This window comes from Trichechus manatus, unplaced genomic scaffold (genome assembly GCF_000243295.1).
Source record: "Trichechus manatus latirostris isolate Lorelei unplaced genomic scaffold, TriManLat1.0 scaffold00002, whole genome shotgun sequence".
In the NCBI taxonomy this organism is placed as follows: Eukaryota; Metazoa; Chordata; class Mammalia; order Sirenia; family Trichechidae; genus Trichechus; species Trichechus manatus.
Genome location: NW_004443938.1, coordinates 20026468 through 20047604, shown reverse-complemented (window position 1 = coordinate 20047604; position 21137 = coordinate 20026468). Strand labels below are relative to the sequence as shown.

Genomic DNA, 21137 nt, shown 5'->3' with positions numbered 1-21137 from the left:
GGGGCCATATTCTCCAGTCTCTGTCAGGCCAGTAAGTCTGGTCTTTTTTTATGAGTTAGAATTTTGTTCTACATTTTTCTCCAGCTCTGTCTGGGACTCCCTGTTGTGATCCCTATCAGAGCAGTCAGTGGTGGTAGCTGGGCACCATCTAGTTGTGCTGGGCTCAGTCTGGTGGAGGCCATGGTAGTTGTGGTCCATTAGTCTTTTGGACTAATTTTTACCTTGTGTCTTTGGTTTTCTTCATTCTCCCTTGCTCCTGACAGGGTAAGACCAGTGGAGTATCTTAGATGGCTGCTCATAAGCTTTTAAGACCCCAGACGCTACTCACCAAAGTAGAACGTAGAGCATTTTCTTTATAAACTATGTTATGCCAATTGAGCTGGATGTTCCCCGAGACCATGGTCCCCACAGCTCTCAGCCTGGTAATTCAGTCCCTCAGGGAGTTTGGATGTGTCTATGGAGCTTTCATGACCTTGCCTCGGTCAAGTTGTGCCAGTTTCCCCAGTAGTGTGTACTGTCTTACCTTTCACCAAAGTTACCACTTATCTATTGTCTGTTTAGTGTTTTTCCATTCCCACTCCTCCCCTCCCCTGGTTTTGGTCTCAGGGTTATTCTGACTTCATAGAATGAATTTGGAAGTATCCCTTCCTTTTCTATGTTCTGAAATCGTTTGAGTAGTACTGGTGTAAGTTCTTTTCTGAATGTTTGGTAGAATTCTCCAGTGAAGCCATCTAGGCCAGGGCTTTTTTTGGTTGGGAGTTTTTTTTTTTTATTACCTTTTCAATCTCTTCTCTTGTTATGGGTCTGTTCAGATTTTCAACATCATTTTGTGTCAGTTTGGGTAGATAGTGTTTTTAGAAATTTGTCCATTTCCTCTAGGTTTTCAAATTTGTTGGAGTATAGTTTTTCATAGTACTCTGTTATGATCCTTTTTATTTCAGCTGGGTCTGTTGTAATGTCCCCCATTTCATTTCTTATTTGGGTTATTTGCATCCTCTCCTGTTTTTCTTTTTTCAGTTTGGCCAGTGGTTTGTGGATTTTGTCGATCCTTTCAAAGAACCAACTTTTGGTTTTGTTGATTCTTTCAATTGTTTTTCTATTCTCTATTTCATTTATTTCTGCCCTGATCTTTATTGTTTCCATTCTTCTGGTGGCTGTGGGCTTCTTTTGCTGTTCTCTTTCTATTTGTTTGAGTTATGTAGCTAATGTTTTGATTTTGTCCCCTTCTTCTTTTTTGATGTGTGCATCTATTGCTATAAATTGACCTCTGAGCACTGCCTTTGTTGTGTCCCAAAGGTTTTGGTACGATGTGTTTTCATTCTTATTTGATTCTAGGAATGTTTTGATTCCATCTTTGATTTCTTCTATTACCTAGTGGTTTTTAAGCAGGGTGTTATTTAGTTTCCATGTATTTGATTTTTTTCCTTGCTCTTCCTGTTGTTAATTTCTACTTTGATGGCATAGTGATCAGAGAAGATACTTTGTATTATCTCAATGTTTTGGATTTTGTCGAGGGTTGCTTTGTGTCCTAAAATTTGGTCTATTCTGGGGAACGTTCCATGTGTATTGGAAAAGAATGTGTACTTTGCCGCTGTAGGGTGGAGTGTTCTATATATGTTTATGAGATCAAGTTCGCAGATTGTGCCCCTTAGCTCTTCTAAAACTTGAGTTTCTTTCTAGATGTTCTGTCCTTTACTGAGAGTGGTGTGTTGAAGTCTCCTACTATTATTGTGGAACTGCCAATTTCTCTTTTCAGTGCTGTTAGAGTTTTTTTTATGTATTTTGGAGCCCTGTAATTGGGTGTGTAGATATTTATTATGGCTATGTTTTCATGATGGATCATCCCTTTAATCATTATATAATGTCCTTCTTTGTCTTTTATGGTGATTTTGTTTTAAAGTCTGTTTTATCTGAGATTAGTATTGCCACTCCTGCTCTTCTTTGGTAGCTGTTTCTTGATATATTTTTTTCTATTCTTTGACTTTTAATAAATTTTTGTCCTTGTTTTTAAGTTGTGTCTCTTGTAGATGGCATATTGATGGATCCTGTTTTTTTATCCATTCTGTCACTCTCTGTATCTTTCTGGGTGCACTTAGGTCATTTACATTCAGTGTAATTATTGATAGGTGTGAGTTTATTGCTGTCATTTTGTAGGGCTTTGTTTTGTGGAGTTGATGTTTTGTTTGTTCCTCTTACTTTCCTGTACTGAATTTTGTTTGTTTGTGGATTTTTTTCCCTAATTTATTTTGTTTTTGTAGATTTTGTCTTTACTGAAACTTCTGTTTTTCTTCTTTATTTTGATGAGTAGGTTTGTTAACTTTCTTTGTGGTTACCTTGAAATTTACCCTTATCTTCCTAAGTTTGAACCAGTCTGTCATGGATTGAATTATGTCCCACCAAAAATATCTGTCAACTTGGCTGGGTCATGATTCCCAGTGTTGTATTATTGTGTACCATTTTGTAATCTGATGTGATTCCCTTATGTGTTGTAAACTCTATCACTATGATGTAATAAGATGGATTAGCGGTAGTTATACTGATGAGGTCTACAAGTTTAGATAGTGTCTTAAGCCAGTCTCTTCTGAGATATAAAAGAGAGAAGTGAGTAGAGACACATGGGAACCTCATACCACCAAGAAAGCAGTGCCAGGAGCAGAGCGTGTCCTTTGGACCTGAGGTTCCTGTGCAGAGAAGCTCCCAGACCAAGGGAAGATTGATGACATGGACCTTCCTGCAGAGCTGAAAGAGAAAGTGTTCCCTTGAAGCTGATGCCATGAATTTGGACTTGTAGCCTACTGGACTGTGAGAGAATAAACTTCTCTTTGGTAAAGTCATCCACTTGTGGTATTTCTGTTAGAGCAGCACTAGATGACTAAGACACAGTCTTTTATTACTAGGTATTACCTTGCCTTCCTCTCCATTAGAAACTTCTATACCTACACTGTTTATTCCCTTATTGTTCTGACGTTGTTGTCATTTACAGATTAAAGTCTATGGTTCCCTGTTGTAAATGTTTTAGTTTTGATTAATCCTTGAGAGTTCATTACCTAGGTTGGTATCTGGCTGATGCAGTTTTGTGTCCTAGATTCAGACTATCATCTGATATTGTTTGTTCTCAAATCAAAGGACTCCCTTTAATAATTCTTGTAAGTTTGGTTTGGTTTTTACATATCCCCTTAATTTCTGTTTATCTGGAAATGTCCTAAATTCACCATCATATTTGAGTGAGAGTTTTTCAGGATGTATTATTCTTGGTTGGCAATTTTTTTCTTTCAAGGTTTTATATGTCATCCCAATGCCTTCCTGCCTGCATCAGTTCTGGCAAGTAATCAGAGTTTAGTTTTATTGTTTCCCCTCTTTTTATATGGCTTTTTGTTTTTCTTGAGCTGTTCTCAGGATTCTTTCTTTGTCTTTGGTTTTAGTGAGCATGATTATGATATGCCTTGGTGATTTTTTTTTTTGAGTCTATCCTATATGGGGTTCGTTGAGCCTCTTGGATGGTCAACTTTTCATCTTTCTTAATATTAAGGAAGTTTTCTGTCAGCAATTCTTCAGTGATCCTCTCTGTGTTTTCCATTTTCTCCCCCTGTTCTGGAACTCTGATCGCTCACAAATTTTTGCTTTTGATTGTATCTCACATCATTCTCAGGGTTTCTTCATTTTTCTTTGTTCTTGTCTCTGATTTTTCCTCAAAGTGGTATCCATGTATTTGTCTTCAGTTTCTCTGATCCTGTCTTCCATTGTTTCAAACCTGCTTCTCAGACCTTCTATGACACTGTCCATTTCTGAATTCTTGTTGTTTATCTTTTGGATTTCTAATTGCTATTTTTGTATGATTTCTAGTCGTGAATTTATTTTGACATTTTATTCCTGTATTATTTTCATGAATTCTTCCATTGTTTTATCTGTCTTTTCCATGATTTTGTCTGCCTTTTCCATGATTTTGTCTGCCTTTTCCATGATTTTGTCTATTTTTTCCTTACTTTTGTCTATTTTTTTCTTTAACTCTTGGGTAGCTCTGAATATTAAATATTTGAATACCCTATCAGGTAGTTCCAGTGCCTTTTCTTCTTCTGAAAGATCATCTGGTGTTTTATTTTGGATGCCTACTGGAACCATCCTGTTCTTTTATTTTTTTATATGTTTTGATATTGTCTGCTGTCTTCGGGACATTCAGTAGTTATTTTCCTCATTAATTGATTATAGATTTGTTTGTTTTGCCCTACTTTTTTGTTTTATTTGGTTATGTCTGAGCAGGCGGACTGGGCTTTCTTTGTTGTTTGCTTGTCTGTGGGCACGATACTTCTTACCTCCTTGTCAAATGGGCAAGTCCAATCACTCAGCTATATTGCTGCAGGGCAGGTCCAGAAGAAGGGGAGGGGCTGGGATGGGTTGTTTGTGGCATGTACTGGGGCTGACAGGGCGGGGCAGGGGTCAGTGCAGGGCAGGTGCCAGTAGACCGTGCCTGTGCTGCTTCGGAATGTGATAGGCAGGAGGAAGGGGGGGTTGTGATGTGTGGAGATAAGTGGGTGTGGGAAAGAAGAGAAAGAGGAAGGAGAAACAGGAGCCACAAAAGAAAAGTGCTGAGGGAGCCTGCCATTGGAGTGGTGCAGACCTGGGGAAGCCATGTGCTGGTAGCTTTCTAGCCAGGTGGGAGGCACAGCTCATCGAGAAGGGACAGCTACAGCACAAGCAGCTAGATGAGCAATTGAAAGGAAAGGAAGTAAGGGAGAGAGAGATAAGAAAATAGATTAAAAAAAAAAGGAGAGAGAAAGGCACACGCAGCAGTCAGGAGAAAGGAATGGAAGGAATGTAGAGAGAGACAAGAAACTGATAAAAAAAAAAAGGAAAAAAAGATGCCAGGTGATTGGGAGGAAGAAAAGGAAGGGAGGTAGAGAGAGAAAGAAACCAAGAAAAAAAGAGACGAGAGAAGAAAGGAAAAAAAAAATGCCTCAAGGAAGCCCACTGGAAGTGGGTCCCCAGCTGAGAGGTGATGCACAGCCTGTCCAGAAGGAGGAGAGATGGCACATGGCACGAGGTGTTCAGGAGAAGGGTAAGGAAGGGAGGTAGAGAGAGACAAGAAACTGAGAAAAAAAGAAGAAAATAAAGAAAAGAAAGAGAAAAAATGCCCCAAGGGAGCCCACTGGAAGTGGGTCTCTAGCCAAGTGGAACTGCAGCCCGTCAAGAAGGAGTGGGGATGGCACACGTCGCCAGGTGTTCAGGAGAAGGGTGAGGAAGGTAGAGGGAGACAAGAAATTGAGAAAAGAAGAGAGAAAGAAAAAAAAAGTCTTCATTGCTTGGTTTCTCATCTCTCTCTTCTTTACTTTCTTTTCCTGTCTCCTGAATACTTGGTACTGTGTGCCACCTCCACCCCATCAATACAAGCTGAGCAGTGCCTAGTGGCTTGGGGAAGTGGCTGTCTCCTGTTGGGAGCTCCATGAAGCTGCCTGCCTGTACTCCCTGTCCACCCATCTAGGTGGCTGAGAAGTCCAAGATGGCGAATCTGAGCCGTGTTAGCTGATAGGGGACTTCCACTACGTTTCTCTCCTTGCTCTCTGTTCTCTGTCAGTTTCTTATTCCATTTGGTGCTTGACTGAGTTCTTTATCTCTTCATTTGATGCTTAGGGTTTCAGGATTGACATTTTTCTCTCTTTTAGTTAGTTTTTCAGGTCTTTGCTGTGGAGGCATGACATGGTGCTTCTGTCTATAGTGCCATGTTGGCCCCACTTCCTCCTAGTTTTATTTATTTACTGCAACTTTCATCGACATTGATTGTTGATCCAAGTAGAATGAAATCATTGGTAGATTATGTTATTTTTCTAAAATCTCTATTAATTAGAATGTATGGTACCAACTCAAACATACAAATGATTGTGAGGATGGCGCAGGACCAGGTAATGTTTTATTTTCTTATATGTAAGGTTTCCCATAAGTCGGAGCTGATTTGCCAGCAACTAACAATAACAATGACATAGTACCAACTGCAGGTTCTTTTGGGTTTGGAATGCCTATAGTAAATGTTGGCTAAGGATATAGCAATTATTCTACCATGTGCTTTATTTTACTATTGCAGATCCTTTGTACAGTTCACCATGACATAGCTTTGCCTTCACTTGGCATGAATGCATTATTTATGTATCAACTCTACCTTTGTTGTTTTCTCATTTATCTAGGATGATTAGAGTAGTGCTACTAGTTGGCATGAACATAGTCTTATATACAAATGCAAGCTGTGAAATCAAGTGGCAGAACGCCAGGTGATCCAGAAAATGCTTTATGTTACTCATATAAAGCCAGTTGCCTCCTGGCCTGCATCAGTTATGTTTGGGTTCAGCTGAGTATATGTATCCTCCTGAGCCTACATGGTAAAAATGGCTTAAACAAGAGAGATGTTTATTTCTTCCTCTTGAACAGAAGCATGAAAGTAGACATTCTGTGGTTAGTGTGATAGTTCCATGGTTATCAGCAACCTTGGCTCATTCTGTTTCTGTTCCACCATCCTAGCAATAGTTTTTATCCTCAAGGCCACCTCTTAGTCCAAGCTAGCTGCTGGAAACTCCAGTCTAATTCCAGTCACCAGGCAGGAGGAAGGGTGGAGCTTTCTAGGACGAATATACCACTTCTTACATCTCCATTGGCCAGAACTTAGTCCCCAGACCTCACTTAGATATAGTCAGCCTGAGAAATGGTGTCTTTATTCCGGGCCATTGTGAGACAAAGAACCCAACTTGGCCTTTATCCTTGGTTCCTGAAAGATAACTCTTGGAATTTCTTGAGTAATCAAAGTGACTTTTTCTTTTTTATCTAAAACCACCAGACAACACTTGAGGATTTGTGCAAATGAGTAGGGGGCTAGCCAGGCCTCAAAGACTCACCTGGTAAACTAACCTCAGGAAGGGCAGGGACATGATTTAATCAATAATGCATATTTAATAAGGCCCCAATAATGGCTATACAATGAGGCCTCAGAGAAGTCTGTGGACATGGGGGCTCCGAGAATTTCCTGGTTGGTGAAAGACATTGATACATGTGGGAGATTAGCGCATCTTTTTGAGACACAGAAGCTCTGCACTGGGAACCCTCATGAACCTTGCCCCATGTGTTTCTTCTTTATGTTGATCCTGATTTGTATCCTTTTGCTATAATAAATCTGTAAGTATAGTACTTTCTGTGAATTCTATGAGTCATTTGAGCAAATTATTGAACCCAAAGGAATAGTGGGAGCCAGCAGGTGAAAGTGAGGGAGCCCATGGCACCCCCAGGCTTGTGGCTGGTACTCTGAAGGGGTAGTAGAAAGACTCTGAGTTTGTGGCCAGGGAGTCAGAAGTAAGGACATATTATGTGGACTCCTGAGCTTGTGGCTGGTATCTGCCTATTTGGCAGTCTGAAGTAGGGTGTCCTTTTAACTTGTGAGGTGGCTAGGGTCGGAAAAAGAAGTGCTGCATGGGTGGCTGGTGTAAGAACTGAACAGGGAAGTGGAAAGTGGGGATTTGTTATATCCTTATAGTTGGGAACAGAATAGTGGTATTCTGAGATTTCCACATGATGCAGTTGGTATGTGAAGACTGATATATTATCCTCTTTGAAGCCATAAGGAAGAAAGAAAGAATAGATGTTTGGTGGAGAGCTACCATCTATCAGCCTGTACCACATGGCCCAAACTTAGTAGGGAGTTGTGGCCAAAAATCAGTAGTCTGACAGGCAAAAACTAGTAGAAAGCCTTTATTATCTTCACTGAAGTCCTTCAAGAAACACCAAAAGGGGATAACATTCTTCAGCCACCAGCAAACTTCTTTCCCACTTTCTAACTCTCTTGATATCACCCACACAAGACAGCCACCCCTCATGCCCTTTCTCTACTCCAGAACTTTCTCCAACACAGCCAGTGCAGCCTGTCTCTCTATTAAATCTTTTTGTTTGTGTGTTTGTTTTACTCCCATCTCTGATTCAACTCTGATTGTGTAGATCTACTGACCCTCTTGGATTGCTTTGAGTTCTTCCCACTTCTGGGAAAAAGACCCAGCAAGGAAGAATCTTCCTGGGTTGTGGAGTGGTGGAGGAATGGAGGTATGTGGAGATGATGAGGTTTAGCATCTTTATTTTACTTCTGCTCCACTTTTCCTCTAGTTAAATCTTTGTGGTCCTCTTCAAAGAGTGCATAGCATCTATCTGGGCCATTGGGAGATGCCGCCGTTTTGCTGTACTAGCCCCTTCTTCTCAGGGGCTGAGCCCTCTTCCAGAGCTTCTGTGCAGTGTCTGGCTCCTGCAGGCTGTTGTTTTCAGTGTAGCTTCATGAAAACCCTGGAACTGGAGAATCTAGAACCTCATGGGGAGCAAACACTTTAGATTTCAGATTTAATCACCTTCCCTTCCAGAATCTTTGGCTGTTATGACACGAGAAAGAATGTGTTATGGGTTGATTTGCATTCCCTAGAAGATATGTTCAAATCCTTACCCCCCCATTATCTGTGAATGTGACCTAATTTGGAAATAGAGTGTTTGTAGATGTAATTAGTTAACTTGAGGTTATGCCGGAGTGGGGTGGGCCCTAATCCAGTATGACTGGTGTGCTTATAAAAAGAGAAGAGACACAAAGAAACATATGCAGAGGGAAGAAACCCTGTGAAGATGGAGACAGAGACTGGAGTGATACTTCCACAAGCCAAGGAATGTCTGGGGCTACCAGAGCTGGGAAAGACAAGGAAGGATCTTCCCCTAGAACCTTCGGAGAGAGAGTGTGTAGCCCTGCCGACACCCTGAATTTGGATTTCTAGCCTCCAAAAATGTGAGACAATAAATTTCTGTTGTTTTAAGACACCCAGTTTGTGATACTTTGTATGGTAGCTCTAGGGAACCAGTACAGAATGTTCACCAGACTTTAAGATTCTTTCCCTCAAGGAGGCAACCACTAGGTATGGTATTCACTGAAAGTGAAGCATGCTCAGAACTATCACCATCCTAGTTGGGGTCTGGGTGGCACACTGATCTTCTTCATGCCCAGTTCTCTCCACTGGAAGAAAATTAGGGGGCACAGCCTCTAGCCAAACTCTGGGCTGGCTCTGAGAAGGTCCTCTATAAGGATTAAGAAGGCGACTTAGGTTCCGGTTCCCCTGAGGAGCTACGTTTATTGGGTTTGACTTCTGGAGAGAGAGGCCTCCATCACCACTGCTGGCTCCAGTTCTACCTGGGTGGCTTGGCTTGAGTTCTGTTACTTGCTCTTGCTCCCTGATAGCAAGAATTCAGGCAGCTCTCAGTATTGTGATAAAGTCTCATACTTTTCAGAAATTCTTGGCTATAAAGTCTTCTCATTAGGACTTGTTTCATATGTTTCTAGCTCTCCAAGCTGTGTTCCGTCACCTTGGTAGACAGTCCACTGTAAATGTTTTTCCGACCTGAACAGGAAGGCTGAGTGTATTTCCTCTCCTGTTAATGCAACGTTATGAATTCAACATAAAAATCCCAGCAACTTTTCACTTTGCCACGTATTCTCCCTATAGCAGTGAGATAGTTTGTACCTGAAAGGAGACCCTTGGCCACTTTGTCTTAAAATTGATGTTTATTTCATCCTTGTAATGTTCCTAATTTGTGAAATGTTTTACAGTCTACAGGATATATTATGTAGAACAGTTTTTTTTTATAATTTATAAATGAATATACACATATATGCAAAAACTTTTACCAATAGGATACATGATCAATACATTCCCTTTCCCAACTTTTTATTTTGAAAAATTTCAAATGTGTAGAACAGTTGCAAAAATAGTATAATTAAAACTCTTACTCTTTACCTAAATTATTAACATTTTACTTATTGGTATATGTTGCCTAATTAGAGAGAGAGAGAGAGAGATTCAAATTGCTGAACAATTTGAGAGTAACTTGCAGGCATCTTTAAATAATTTAACAGTATTGCTTAAGGACAAGGACATTCTTCTACATGACCACAATACAATTATTATACTCAGGAACTAACATTGAGGCAATACTCTATTACACTAGTATCTAAAATAGAGTCCATATTCAAATTCAGATTTTGATAATTTTGAACCCATGAATGATCCCCAAGGTCAGCCCTGTAAACCTGCACTCAGTGGGTGGCATTTCCCAGTCTCGAGTATTTGTTCCGGTGGTGCCATTTCATGACCCCAATGCTGAGTCATTTCCTCAAGCTCTTGATATTTTACGTCCTGCATACTTCCCAAGCTTCAACAGTTGTTCTTTTTTTTTTTTTTTATTGTACTTTAGATGAAGGTTTACAGAATAGGTTCTCATTAAACAGTACACATATTATTTTATGACAATGGTTAACAACCCCATGAGATGACAACACTGTCTCTTCTCAATCAATGGTTGTTCTTAAGCCTTGGTTGCAAGTCCCACATCTGCTGCTGTTTCCCAGAAGCTTTAGTCTCTTCTGGATGGAACTGTTCAAAACCTTTGAACTTGTCCAAGCATGTCTGCCATCGACCTCCTCTCTATCTGGAAAGGAATTTAATTTCTTCATAGGTTGTGTATGTGATAGTGGGTTTCTAGTTTATGACTTCTGCAGGTATTTGACTTAGACTCCCTCAATTTAGTGAGGTCCCACACTACGATGTAAGTTTGCTTTTCGATATGGACATCCAAATGCCAAGCATTCACTTCTCCCATATATCATGTCATGGTTCCAATCTTAGAATAGTTTCTACAATTCCTCTGGCTTTCTAGTGGTATTGTAAGAACCTTCAGAGTTTATACCAGGTCAGCTTGTGCTCCTGTGCCATAATTCTGATACTTAGAATTTCCAGAGAAGATGCACTCTAAGCTCAAGACGAGGTAAAGATTTTAATCTCCAACAGTTCTTTGAAATGTAGCCCATATAACTCAGCCATCTTAAAATCCTTAATAAATAATCAGCAGTCCAGAAACTACATGGTAATCATTCGCTTTACTAGTTTTACTCAAAAACAAAACCAAACAAACAAAAAATAAAAAACAAACAGGGATTTCATTCATTAGGAGCAGCAATGATTCTTTAAATCTTTTTTTTTTTTCCTATTTCTCTTTCTCTCTCATTTCATTGCTTACATGACACCTGTACCTCCCAAAATCATCTTTTCACCATTCCAAGTTTCTTCGAAACACATTTCCTGCAGCCTAGTTAGTATGGTCTCTCTGGATTTAAATGAATAATTCCTTTTATAAGGATCAGCACAAAGCTGGTTCCTATGAGGCGAAGGCTGAAATGTCCAGCTTTTCCACATTGTTGTACCACTCCATCATCTCTAACATCAACTACTCCTCCTTCCCTCAGTATTCTGCCTCCTGTCTTTGAGTTCTGTAATTCACTACAATGTCTCACAGAACTCATGAACCGTATCAAGGAAATGGCCACTCAGTTGTGGAGGCTATTTCTGTTGCTGTTAGGTGCGGTTGAGTTAGTTCTGACTCATAGTGACTCTGTATACAACAGAACAAAACACTACCTGGTCCTGCACCATCATCACAATCCTTGTTATGCTTGAGCCCATTGTTGCAGTGGGTCAGTGCATCTCTTTGAGGGTCTTCCTCTTTTTTGCTGACCCTCTACTTTACCAAGCATCATGTTCATCTCCAGGGACCGATCCCTCCTGATAACATGTCCAAAGTATGTGAGATGTAGCCCATCCTTGCTTCTAAGGAGCATTCTGGTTGTACTTCTTCCAAGACAGACTTGTTCATTCTTTCGGCAGTCCATGGTATATTCAATGTTCTTCATCAGCACCACAATCCAAAGGTGTCAGTTCTTCAGTCTTTCTTATTCACCATTCAGCTTTCACATGCATATGAGGTGATTGAAAACATCATGGCTTGGGTCAGATTTACCTTAGTCTTCAAGGTAACATCTTTGCTTTTTAATACTTTAAAGAAGTCTTTTGCAGCAGATTTGCCCAATGCAATGTGTCTTTTGATTTCTTGACTGCTGCTTCCATGAATGTTGATTGTGGATCCAAGTAAAATGAAATCCTTGGCAACTTCAATATTTTCTTGGTTTATCATACTGTTGATTATTGGTCCAGTTGTGAGGATTTTTGCTTTCTCTATGTTGAGGTGTAATCCATACTGAAAGCTTTGCTCTTTCTCAGTAAGTGCTTCAAGCCCTCTTCACTTTCAGCAAGCAAGGTTGTGTCATCTGCATAACATAGGTTGTTAATGAGTCTTCCTCCAATCGCAGTGCCCCATTCTTCTTCATATAGTCCAGCTTCTCAGATTAATTGCTTGTCATACAGATAGAATAAGTATGATGAAAGGATACAACACTGACGCATACCTTTTCTGACTTTAAAACCTTATTCTATTCCAACGACTGCCTCTTGATCTATGTACAGGTTCCTCATGAGCACAATTAAGTATTCTGGAATTCCCATTCTTTGCAATGTTATCCATAATTTGTTATGATCCACACAGTTGAATGCCATTGCATAGTCAATAAAATACAGGTAAACATTTTTCTGGTATTCTCTGCTTTCAGCTGGGATCCATCTGACATCAGCAATGATACCCCTCATTCCATGTCCTCTTCTGAATCCAGCTTGAATTTCTGTCAGTTCCCTGTCAGTGTACTGCTGCAACCATTTTTGAATGATCTTTAGCAAAATTTTACTCACATGTGATATTAATGATGTTGTTCAATAATTTCTGCATTCGGTTGGATCATCTTTCTTTGGAATAGGCATAAATATGGATCTCTTCCAGTCAGTTGGACAGGTAGCTGTCTTCCAAATTTCTTGGTATGGATGGGTAAGCCCTTTCAGCGTTGCATCCGTTTATTGAAAGATCTCAATCGGTATTCCGTCAATTCCTGGAGACTTGTTTCTTGCCAATGCCTCCAGTGCAGCTTGGACCTCTTCCTTCAGTACCATCGGTTCCTGATCATATGCTGCCTCCTGAAGTGGCTGAATGTCGACCAGTTCTTTTTGGTATAGTGTCTCTGTGTATATTCCTTCTATCTTCTTTTGATGCTTCCTGTGTCATTTAATATTTTCCTCGTGGAATCCTTCAGTATTGCCACTCGAGGTTTGCATTTTTTCCTCAGTTCTTTCAGCTTGAGAAATGCCTAGTGTGTTCCTTTCTTTTGGTTCTCTATCTCCAGGTCTTTGCACATGTCATCATAATACTTTACTTTGTCTTCTTGAGCTGCTCTTTGAAATCTTCTGTTCAGCTCTTTTACTTCATCATTTCTTCCTTTCACTTTAGCTACTTGACGTTCTGGGAGCAAGTTTCAGACTCTCTTCTTACATCAATTTTGGTCTTTTCTTTCTTTCCTGTCATTAATGACCTCTTGCTTTCTTCATATATAATGTCCTTGATGTCATTCCACAACCTGTCTGGTCTTTGGTCATTAGTGTTCAACACACCAAATCTATTCTTGAGATGGTCTCTAAGTTCAGATGATATATACTCAAAGTCATACTTTGGCGCTCATGGACTTGTTTTAATTTTCTTTAACTTCAGCTTGAACTTGCGTATGAGCAGTTGATGGTCTGTTCCACAGTCGGCCCCAGGCCTTGTTCTGACTGATGATATTGAGCTTTTCCATCGTCTGTTTCCACATATGCAGTTGATAGATTCCTGTGTATTCCATCTGGTGAGGTCCACGTGTATATTTGCCATTTTTTGTTGTTGTTAAAAAAAGATATTTCCAATGAGCAGGTCATTGGTCTTGCAAAATTCTATCATGTGATCTTCTGCATGGTTTCTATCACCAAGGCCATATTTTCCAACTACTGATCCTTTTTCTTCGTTTCCAACTTTCACATCCAATCACCAGTAATTATCAATACATCCTGACTGCATGATCGACCAATTTCAGACTGCAGAAGTTGGTAAAAATCTTCAGTTTCTTCATCTTTGGCCTTAGTAGTTGGTGCATACATTTGGAATAATAGTCGTATTAACTAGTCTTCCTTGTAGGCATATAGATATTATCCTATCACTGACAATGTTGTACTTCAAGATAGATCTTGAAATGTTCTTTCTGACGATGAATGCAGTGCCATTTCTCTTCCAGTTGTCATTCCCAGCATAGTAGACCATATGATTGTCTGATTCAAAATGGCCAATACCAGTCCATTTCAGGGCACTAATGCCTAGGATATCGATATTTATGTGTTTCATTTCATTTTTGAGGATTTCCAATTTTCCTAGATTCATACTTTGTACATTCCATGTTCTGATTATTAATGGATATTTTCAGCTGTTTCTTCTCATTTTGAGTCATGCCAGATCAGCAAATGAAGGTCTCAAAAGCTTGACTCCATCCACATCATTAAGGTTGACTCTTCTTTGAGGAGGCAGCTCTTCCCCAGTTGTCTTTTGAGTGCTTTCCAACCTGAGGGCTCGTCTTCTGGCACTATATCAGACAGTGTTCTGCTGCTATTCATAAGGTTTTCACTGGCGAATTCTTTTCAGAAGTAGACTGCCAGGTCCTTCTTCCTGGTCTGTCTTAGTCTAGAAGCTCAGCTGAAACCTGTCTGCAATGGGTGACCCTGCTGGTATTTGAATACCGGTGGCATAGTTTCCAGCATCACAGCAACATGCAAGCCTCCCATAGTAGGACAAACTGACAGTTGCATGTGGAGGCTGGCAGGTCCCAAATCCGGAGGTCTGGTGTAGGCTTCTCCTGACTCATGTGGCCACTGGGGCTGACGAACCCAAATCTGCAGGCCATAGGACCGACTGCTGACTCACAAGGGTGTGGAAGCTGGTGAATTATGTTAGATGATAGACTGCTGGCCCACAGGGCTGCAGGAGCTGGAGAATCCCAGAATCGGCAGGTCAGATGTCAGTCTGCCAGCTCAAGGCCCAAGAAATGGAGGTCAGACAATGACTCAAGATCCATATGCACAGAGAGAGAGAGAGTCCCACCAGGACACCCACGTGTATACCTTGGATGCAAGCCACAGCCCAGGGCAGGGCGTAATTTGAGTAAGGGTGGAACTTGAGTTACTTCCTCTCGCAAGGCTGTGACTCAAAATACACCCCACACTAATCCTACCTCATTAACATATAAAACCCATTGCCATCGAGTCGATTCTGACTTATAGTGACCCTATAGGACAGAGTTGAACTGCCCCGTAGAGTTTCCAAGGAGCGCCTGGTAGATTCGAACTGCAGACCTTTTGGTTCACAGCTGTAGCACTTAACCACTACACCACCAGGGTTTCCCATTAACATATAGAGGCTAGGATTTACAACACGTATAATGGAGGATAATTAGGATAATTACATCAGATCACAAAATGGAGGGCAACCATACAATCATGGGAATCAAGCTGACAGATAACTCCAACCATCCCAGGTTCTATATACCTTATTTGTATAGTCCCACTCAGTCATTGTGTGTGAGTCACAAAGACCATGGCTAGAAGGGTCATATTAAGTAATTCATTGCACCGCAGGACTTTTTTGTCTTTCTCCCCACTTTTCCTCACCTCTTGATTATGTAGATAAATTTAGCCTCTCTGGCTTTCTTTAGTCCTGACACTTCTACTACCCAGATTCTGCTGTAGAATATTCCTGTGGGAGTAGACACAGCAAGGGTGGCATGAGGGAGTGCCAGGGAAGGGAGAAGACCTCAAACACTCATCATTTGCTATCTTTTATTTTATTACTTTCAGATTTTTTTTAATGATTGTCAACAAAAACTAAAACACAAAATCTTGCTTTTTCTTGAAGCCTATGGCTATAGGCTTTGTCTGAACTGTTAAGCTCAGAGTTGAATTCAGAGCTCTCCTGATCTTTACTCTTGGCTGCTCATTCCATAGTTATTTATTTACATAGAAAAAACAGTTCAAAGTAATTTACTTTGATGCTGTTTAAGGCTTTTTTGTAAATGCACCATCTTTCAAATAACAGCTTTATGGAGATATAATTCATCTACCATAAAATTCACCTTTTTAAAGTGTACAATTGTGTGATTTTTTAGTATAGTCGCAGAGTTGTGCAATCATCATCACTATCTAATCTCCCAACATTTCCATCACTATAGAAGAAAACCTCGTACCCATTAGTAGTCTCTCCCCACCTCCCTCTACCCCTGGCCCCTGACTACTACTAAGTTATTTTCTGTTTCTGTAGGCTTACCTTTTCTGGACCTTCCATATAAATGGAATCATACAGTGTGTTGTCTTTTTTGACTAATTTCTTTCACTTAGTATAATCCATGTTCATCCATGTGGTAGCATAAATCGGTACTTCATTCCTTTTTATGGCTGAATAATATTCCATTTTATCCACAGACCACATTTTGTTTATACATTCATCAATTGATGGACATTTTGTTGTTTCTGCTTTTTGGCTATTATGTATCTTACTGCTATGAGCATTTATGTATAGGTTTTTATTGTTTTTTAATTGTGGTAAAAATATATATAACACAACATTTGCCAATTCAACATTTTTTGCATGTACAATTCGGTGACACTGATTACGTCTATCATGTTGTGCAACCATCACCAGTGTCCTTTGCCAAAATTTCCATCACCATTAAGAGATAACCAATGTTTTCTAAACAACGACTCCTCCTTTTTCCCTCCCTCCTATCGCTAATAACCACTAATAAACTTTGGTCTCTACATATTTGCCTGTTCTTTCATATAAGTGGATTAATACAATATTTGTCCCTTTGTGATTGATTTACTTCCTCAGCATAATGTTTTCAATGTTCATCCATGTCATAGCATGTATCAGGACTTCATTTCTCTTTATGGCCAAGTAATACTCCATTATATGTATATATCATATTTTGTGTATTCATTCATCTGTTGATAGAACATTTAGTTTGTTTCCATTTTTTGGCTATTGTGAATAATGCTGCAATGAATATTGGTGTACTTGTGTATAGATTTTTATATGGACATTAGTTTCAATTTTCTTGAGTATATACCCAGGAATGAATTACTGGGTCATATGGTAACTCTAAGAGCCTCGGTGGAGAAGTGGTTAAAGCGATCAACTGCTAACCAAAAGGTCAGTGGTTCAAAACCACCAGCAGGTCCGCTGGAGAAAGACGTGGCAGTCTGCTTCCGTAGAGATTTATAGCCATGGAAACCCGATGGGGTCACTATGAGTCAGAATTGACTTGATGGCAGTGAATTTTTTTTTTTTATGGTAATTCTATAACATTTTGAAAACTGGCAAACTGTTTTCCACGGTGACTGTACCATTTTCCATTCCCACCAGCAATGTGTGATGGTTACAATTTCTCCACATCCTTGCCAACACTTTTTATTGTCTGTCTTTTTGATTATAGCCATCCTAGTGGATATGAAATGGTAGCTCATCCGTATTTATTTTTAGCTGTCATGTTTTAAAACTTTATGTCTAATTATGTGAAACTACTTCAAATGAAACTACCTCAAATCCTTTTTGTAAGCAGATCTAGTATAATCTTAAATAATATGCTAATAAATAAAATGTGCCTCACAATCCAAGATATTCTGTATTTTGGCTTTAAGATGCTGGGACAGCTTCTTAGAGGGGGCTGCTACCCTTCCCCCTTGCTTGCAGTGGAAGTCTGTTGCCACCCCTCACCTTATGTACTCATTGTAAAGTAGTGAAGACGTGAAAGTCTGACATATCTCTTCTGAAAGATTGCTAGTCTAGATTTCCTTGACTGCTGTGAGGAAGATTTGCTGAGGGTATTTTAGGCGGGGGTGTGCTTGTAGTCTACAGGAGAGGAGACATTTGCTCTTCCTAATGTTTATGCAGGAGTCCCTGGATGGTGCAAACACTAACACGCTTGTCTTCTAATGGAAGGGTTGGCAGTTTGAGTCTACCCAGAGGTGCCTTGGAAGAAAGCCCCGGTGATCTACTTCTAAAAAATCAGCCATTGAAAACCCTATGGAACACAGTTGTACTCTGACACCTATGGGGTTTCCATGAGTCAGAATCAATTCCATGACAACTGGTTACTGGTTAATGTTTATGCACCAGGGCAGACTCATTGGTGGAGAAAAAAAGGGCAAGTTGCTTGTGCTTATGGAGCTCATGAGAGTGTGCGTATGTATCAGCAGACTTCATTTTATTATCCAATGCTGGAATCATGCTATCTACCATGTTATGTCATTGATTGACTGAATCATGATACTCCAGTGTGTTGTTTATAAAGATTGCTGTCTTAAAACATGTTTGTCCATCACAACAAAAAGAGGCTTAGCAAAATCTTGTAATTGTTGGGGACAAGTTCCATTCTTTATTCATAAAAGAGTGAATTCCATTGACTTCTGATTTATCTTGTTTATACAATTTTCCTACATCAATATGTAAGAAATTAGCATTTTCTTGGCTTTTTAGATTAAAACCTTGGAACAGACCAAAACCATTGAAGACCTAAATAAATCCAGAGACCAATTGGAAAAGATGAAGGAGAAGGCTGAGAAAAAGCTCATGTCAGTCAAGTCAGAGCTTGACACCACAAAACACGAGGCGGAGGAGCATGAAGAGAGGGCCAGGAACATGACAGAAGTGGTAACCAGTGAAATGAAGACCCTAAAAAAATCTCTGGAAGAGGCAGAAAAGAGAGAAAAGCAGGTGGGTGTAAATCTGGTGGCGAAACCGTCTTGTTTAGGACATGGCAGGACGCTTCGAAAGTGTGATAGCTATTTCTACGTTTCTGTAAAAACTGTTTACAAAGTTTTCTGTAACATCTCAACAGATCTACCCATCCCCCAATATCTTTATGGCATTGCAAATAACCATTATGATTTACTCTGCTGAGGAAAAGAATTCATATTCCACGTCATGAGCTGTGAGAAAGAAAACAAGACATTCTCATCAGAGCACTGGAAAGCCTGTGAAAAGCCAGGGTCTGGCTGTGGCGAGGTTTTTGTTACGTTTGGTGGTTGTCTCTGAAGCTTGCCTCATCCCAGATCTTCTAACGCTAACCAGGGCTTCAGGTTCGAGAGGGGAGCCTGATCTTAAGCCGAGATCTCTTGCAGGAAACAGTCCCAAATCTCAAACAGTGGCCCGCAGACTTGATGGCCGGCCAGCCAGTCGCAGATGTAAGCCATAAAACAGCACTCATTCTCTGGCTGGTCACAAGTCGGAGCATTTTATCTGGGGAGTACATCAGGAGGTCAGGCCCATAAAGAACTGTTCGGGCAGCCTGACCCCGTGTTTTTGGCTTTCATCTCTCTCTCTTTCTGAAGCTCAAAGGGTGTAGAGTGGACTCTGATCCTAGGATTTTTTTCCTCCTTGGCTGCCTCTGCCTTGGCTCATGTGTCAGGCAGAGTTGGGCAAAGCCACACTGTCAGAGCGAGTGTGCTCAGAAAGAAGGCCTCTAGGAATTAAGAGCTTTGGCCATAGTCAAAAGGGAGGTAAGTTAGAGGGAAACTTTTTCATCAGTGAATCAAGGCTGTAGAGAGTGTGATAGTTCCCAAATTATACTCTGCATGGAAGGAGCTGGGACGTTAAAGCAAATGAGCCAGGGTGGGAGGGTTTGGATGGCAGTTTTCCTGGACAGCTTCAGATTGTGTCATCTTTTCTAAAATGGAAGGTACCTTAGAAGGGTATTGCCAGATAACCCTCCTTTATCTGCTTCTGCTTTAGCCTAGAATCAAATCATAGAAACCAGCCTATGAGAATTCAAAGAGGTTTGAGGTATATTTCAACCACTGTCCTCAGCCCTCGTTTTTCCTTTTTTAATGGACAAATACTGTTGTTAGCTACTGTCTAGTTAGCCTCCAACTCCTGGCAACCCCATGCACAAAAGGGGGTTTCATTGCCAGATTTTTGGAAGTGGATCACCAGGCCTTTCTTCCTAGTCCATCTTAGTCTGGTAGCTCTGCTGAAGCCTGTTCAGCATCATAGCAGCACACAAACCTCCAGCCCCAGAGTAATCCAGTGTTATAGGTTGTGACTTGACTTGAGGATTTAGAAGCTCTCCTGTCTTCATCAGCTTATACTTTCTCGCCATTTGTTCTTCCATTAGTTGAAGAGGTTCATTGTTAGAATTCCAATGCATGGAGCTTGTCATCCACTGGCACTGCTGCTGTTTGTGTAGGATGTCCTTGTGTGCAGAGCACACGTATAGTCTTCATGTCATTTAATCTGAATCTTACAGCCCTGTGAGACACAGAAATGGTTATTCCCACCCTGGATGAGAAAATGGAGTCTTAGTGAGGTCAGAGTTTCATTCATAGTTGCTGAATGAACCATGATTCTTGACTTGGTAGCCAATACCACATTAATTGGATCATCAGAAAAGTGGTTATGAAATCACTGAAGACTGAAACCTGAAGAGACTTCAGAGATAATTTAGTGGCAAGGAAGTGAGAAAACAAATGCTAAAGAAGGTAGGTGATTTGCCTACTTGAGTCCTTGGATGGTGAAGTGCTTGGCTACTAAACAAAAGGTTGGTAGTTTGAATCCACTCAGAGGTGCCTTGGAAGAAAGCCCTGACGATTTTCTTTTGAAAGATCATAGCCATTGAAAACTCTATGGAGCACGGTTCTACTCTGACACGTGGGGTCACCATGAGTCAAATGACTCCATGGAAACTGATTGCTTAATTTGCCTACCTTATGCAAACCTGCGTTTTCCACAGGTTTTTTGTTTTTGTTGTTGTATTTGGCCCAGCAGTAGTTGATACCTTTCATTCTTCCAGGTAACATACTTGTGCTTGATTTTGCAGCTGGTGGACTTCAGGCAAGTAATTTCCCAGATGCTGGGCTTGAATGTGACCAGTCTTGCGCTTCCTGATTATGAAATCATCAAGTGCCTTGAAAGACTGATCCACTCACATCAGCACCACTTTGTCACCTGCGCCTGCCTCAAAGATGTGACCACCGGGAGAGACAGGCACCCGCAAGACCTCTTAAAACCTCTTCAATGAACACCACATCTCTTGAGGGAGGTGGAGCTAAGAGATGGGACACAACTCACAATTTCACAAATTTCTCCTTGAGTTTTGTTCAGTGTGTGAACATTATATACTTTCACGATATAGTGAGAATACATTATTGGCCAAAAAAAAAAAAAAAAAAAAAAAGATTCCCAAAGGTGCCAGCTTTATATAAACGTTCAGCACTAAAAACAGCTATTATTTCATTTGCTAGCACGTTGGGACCCAGAATAATTTCACTAGATTATTCTAGATAATTCCACAATATTTCAAT

General features: G+C 40.4%; 1 protein-coding gene across 1 annotated transcript in view; it reads left to right on the top strand.

Moving 5' to 3' along the window:
• Positions 1 to 20878, top strand: part of CCDC170 (coiled-coil domain containing 170) — a 77156-nt gene extending 56278 nt beyond the window's left edge. Inside the window, exons 9-10 of the mRNA XM_004368825.3 lie at positions 18316 to 18552; positions 20654 to 20878. Coding sequence (XP_004368882.2) covers positions 18316 to 18552; positions 20654 to 20854 — 438 coding nt within the window. The 3' untranslated portion in view covers positions 20855 to 20878. The remainder of the gene's footprint in view (positions 1 to 18315; positions 18553 to 20653) is intronic.
• The last annotated feature ends 259 nt before the right edge of the window (positions 20879 to 21137 follow it).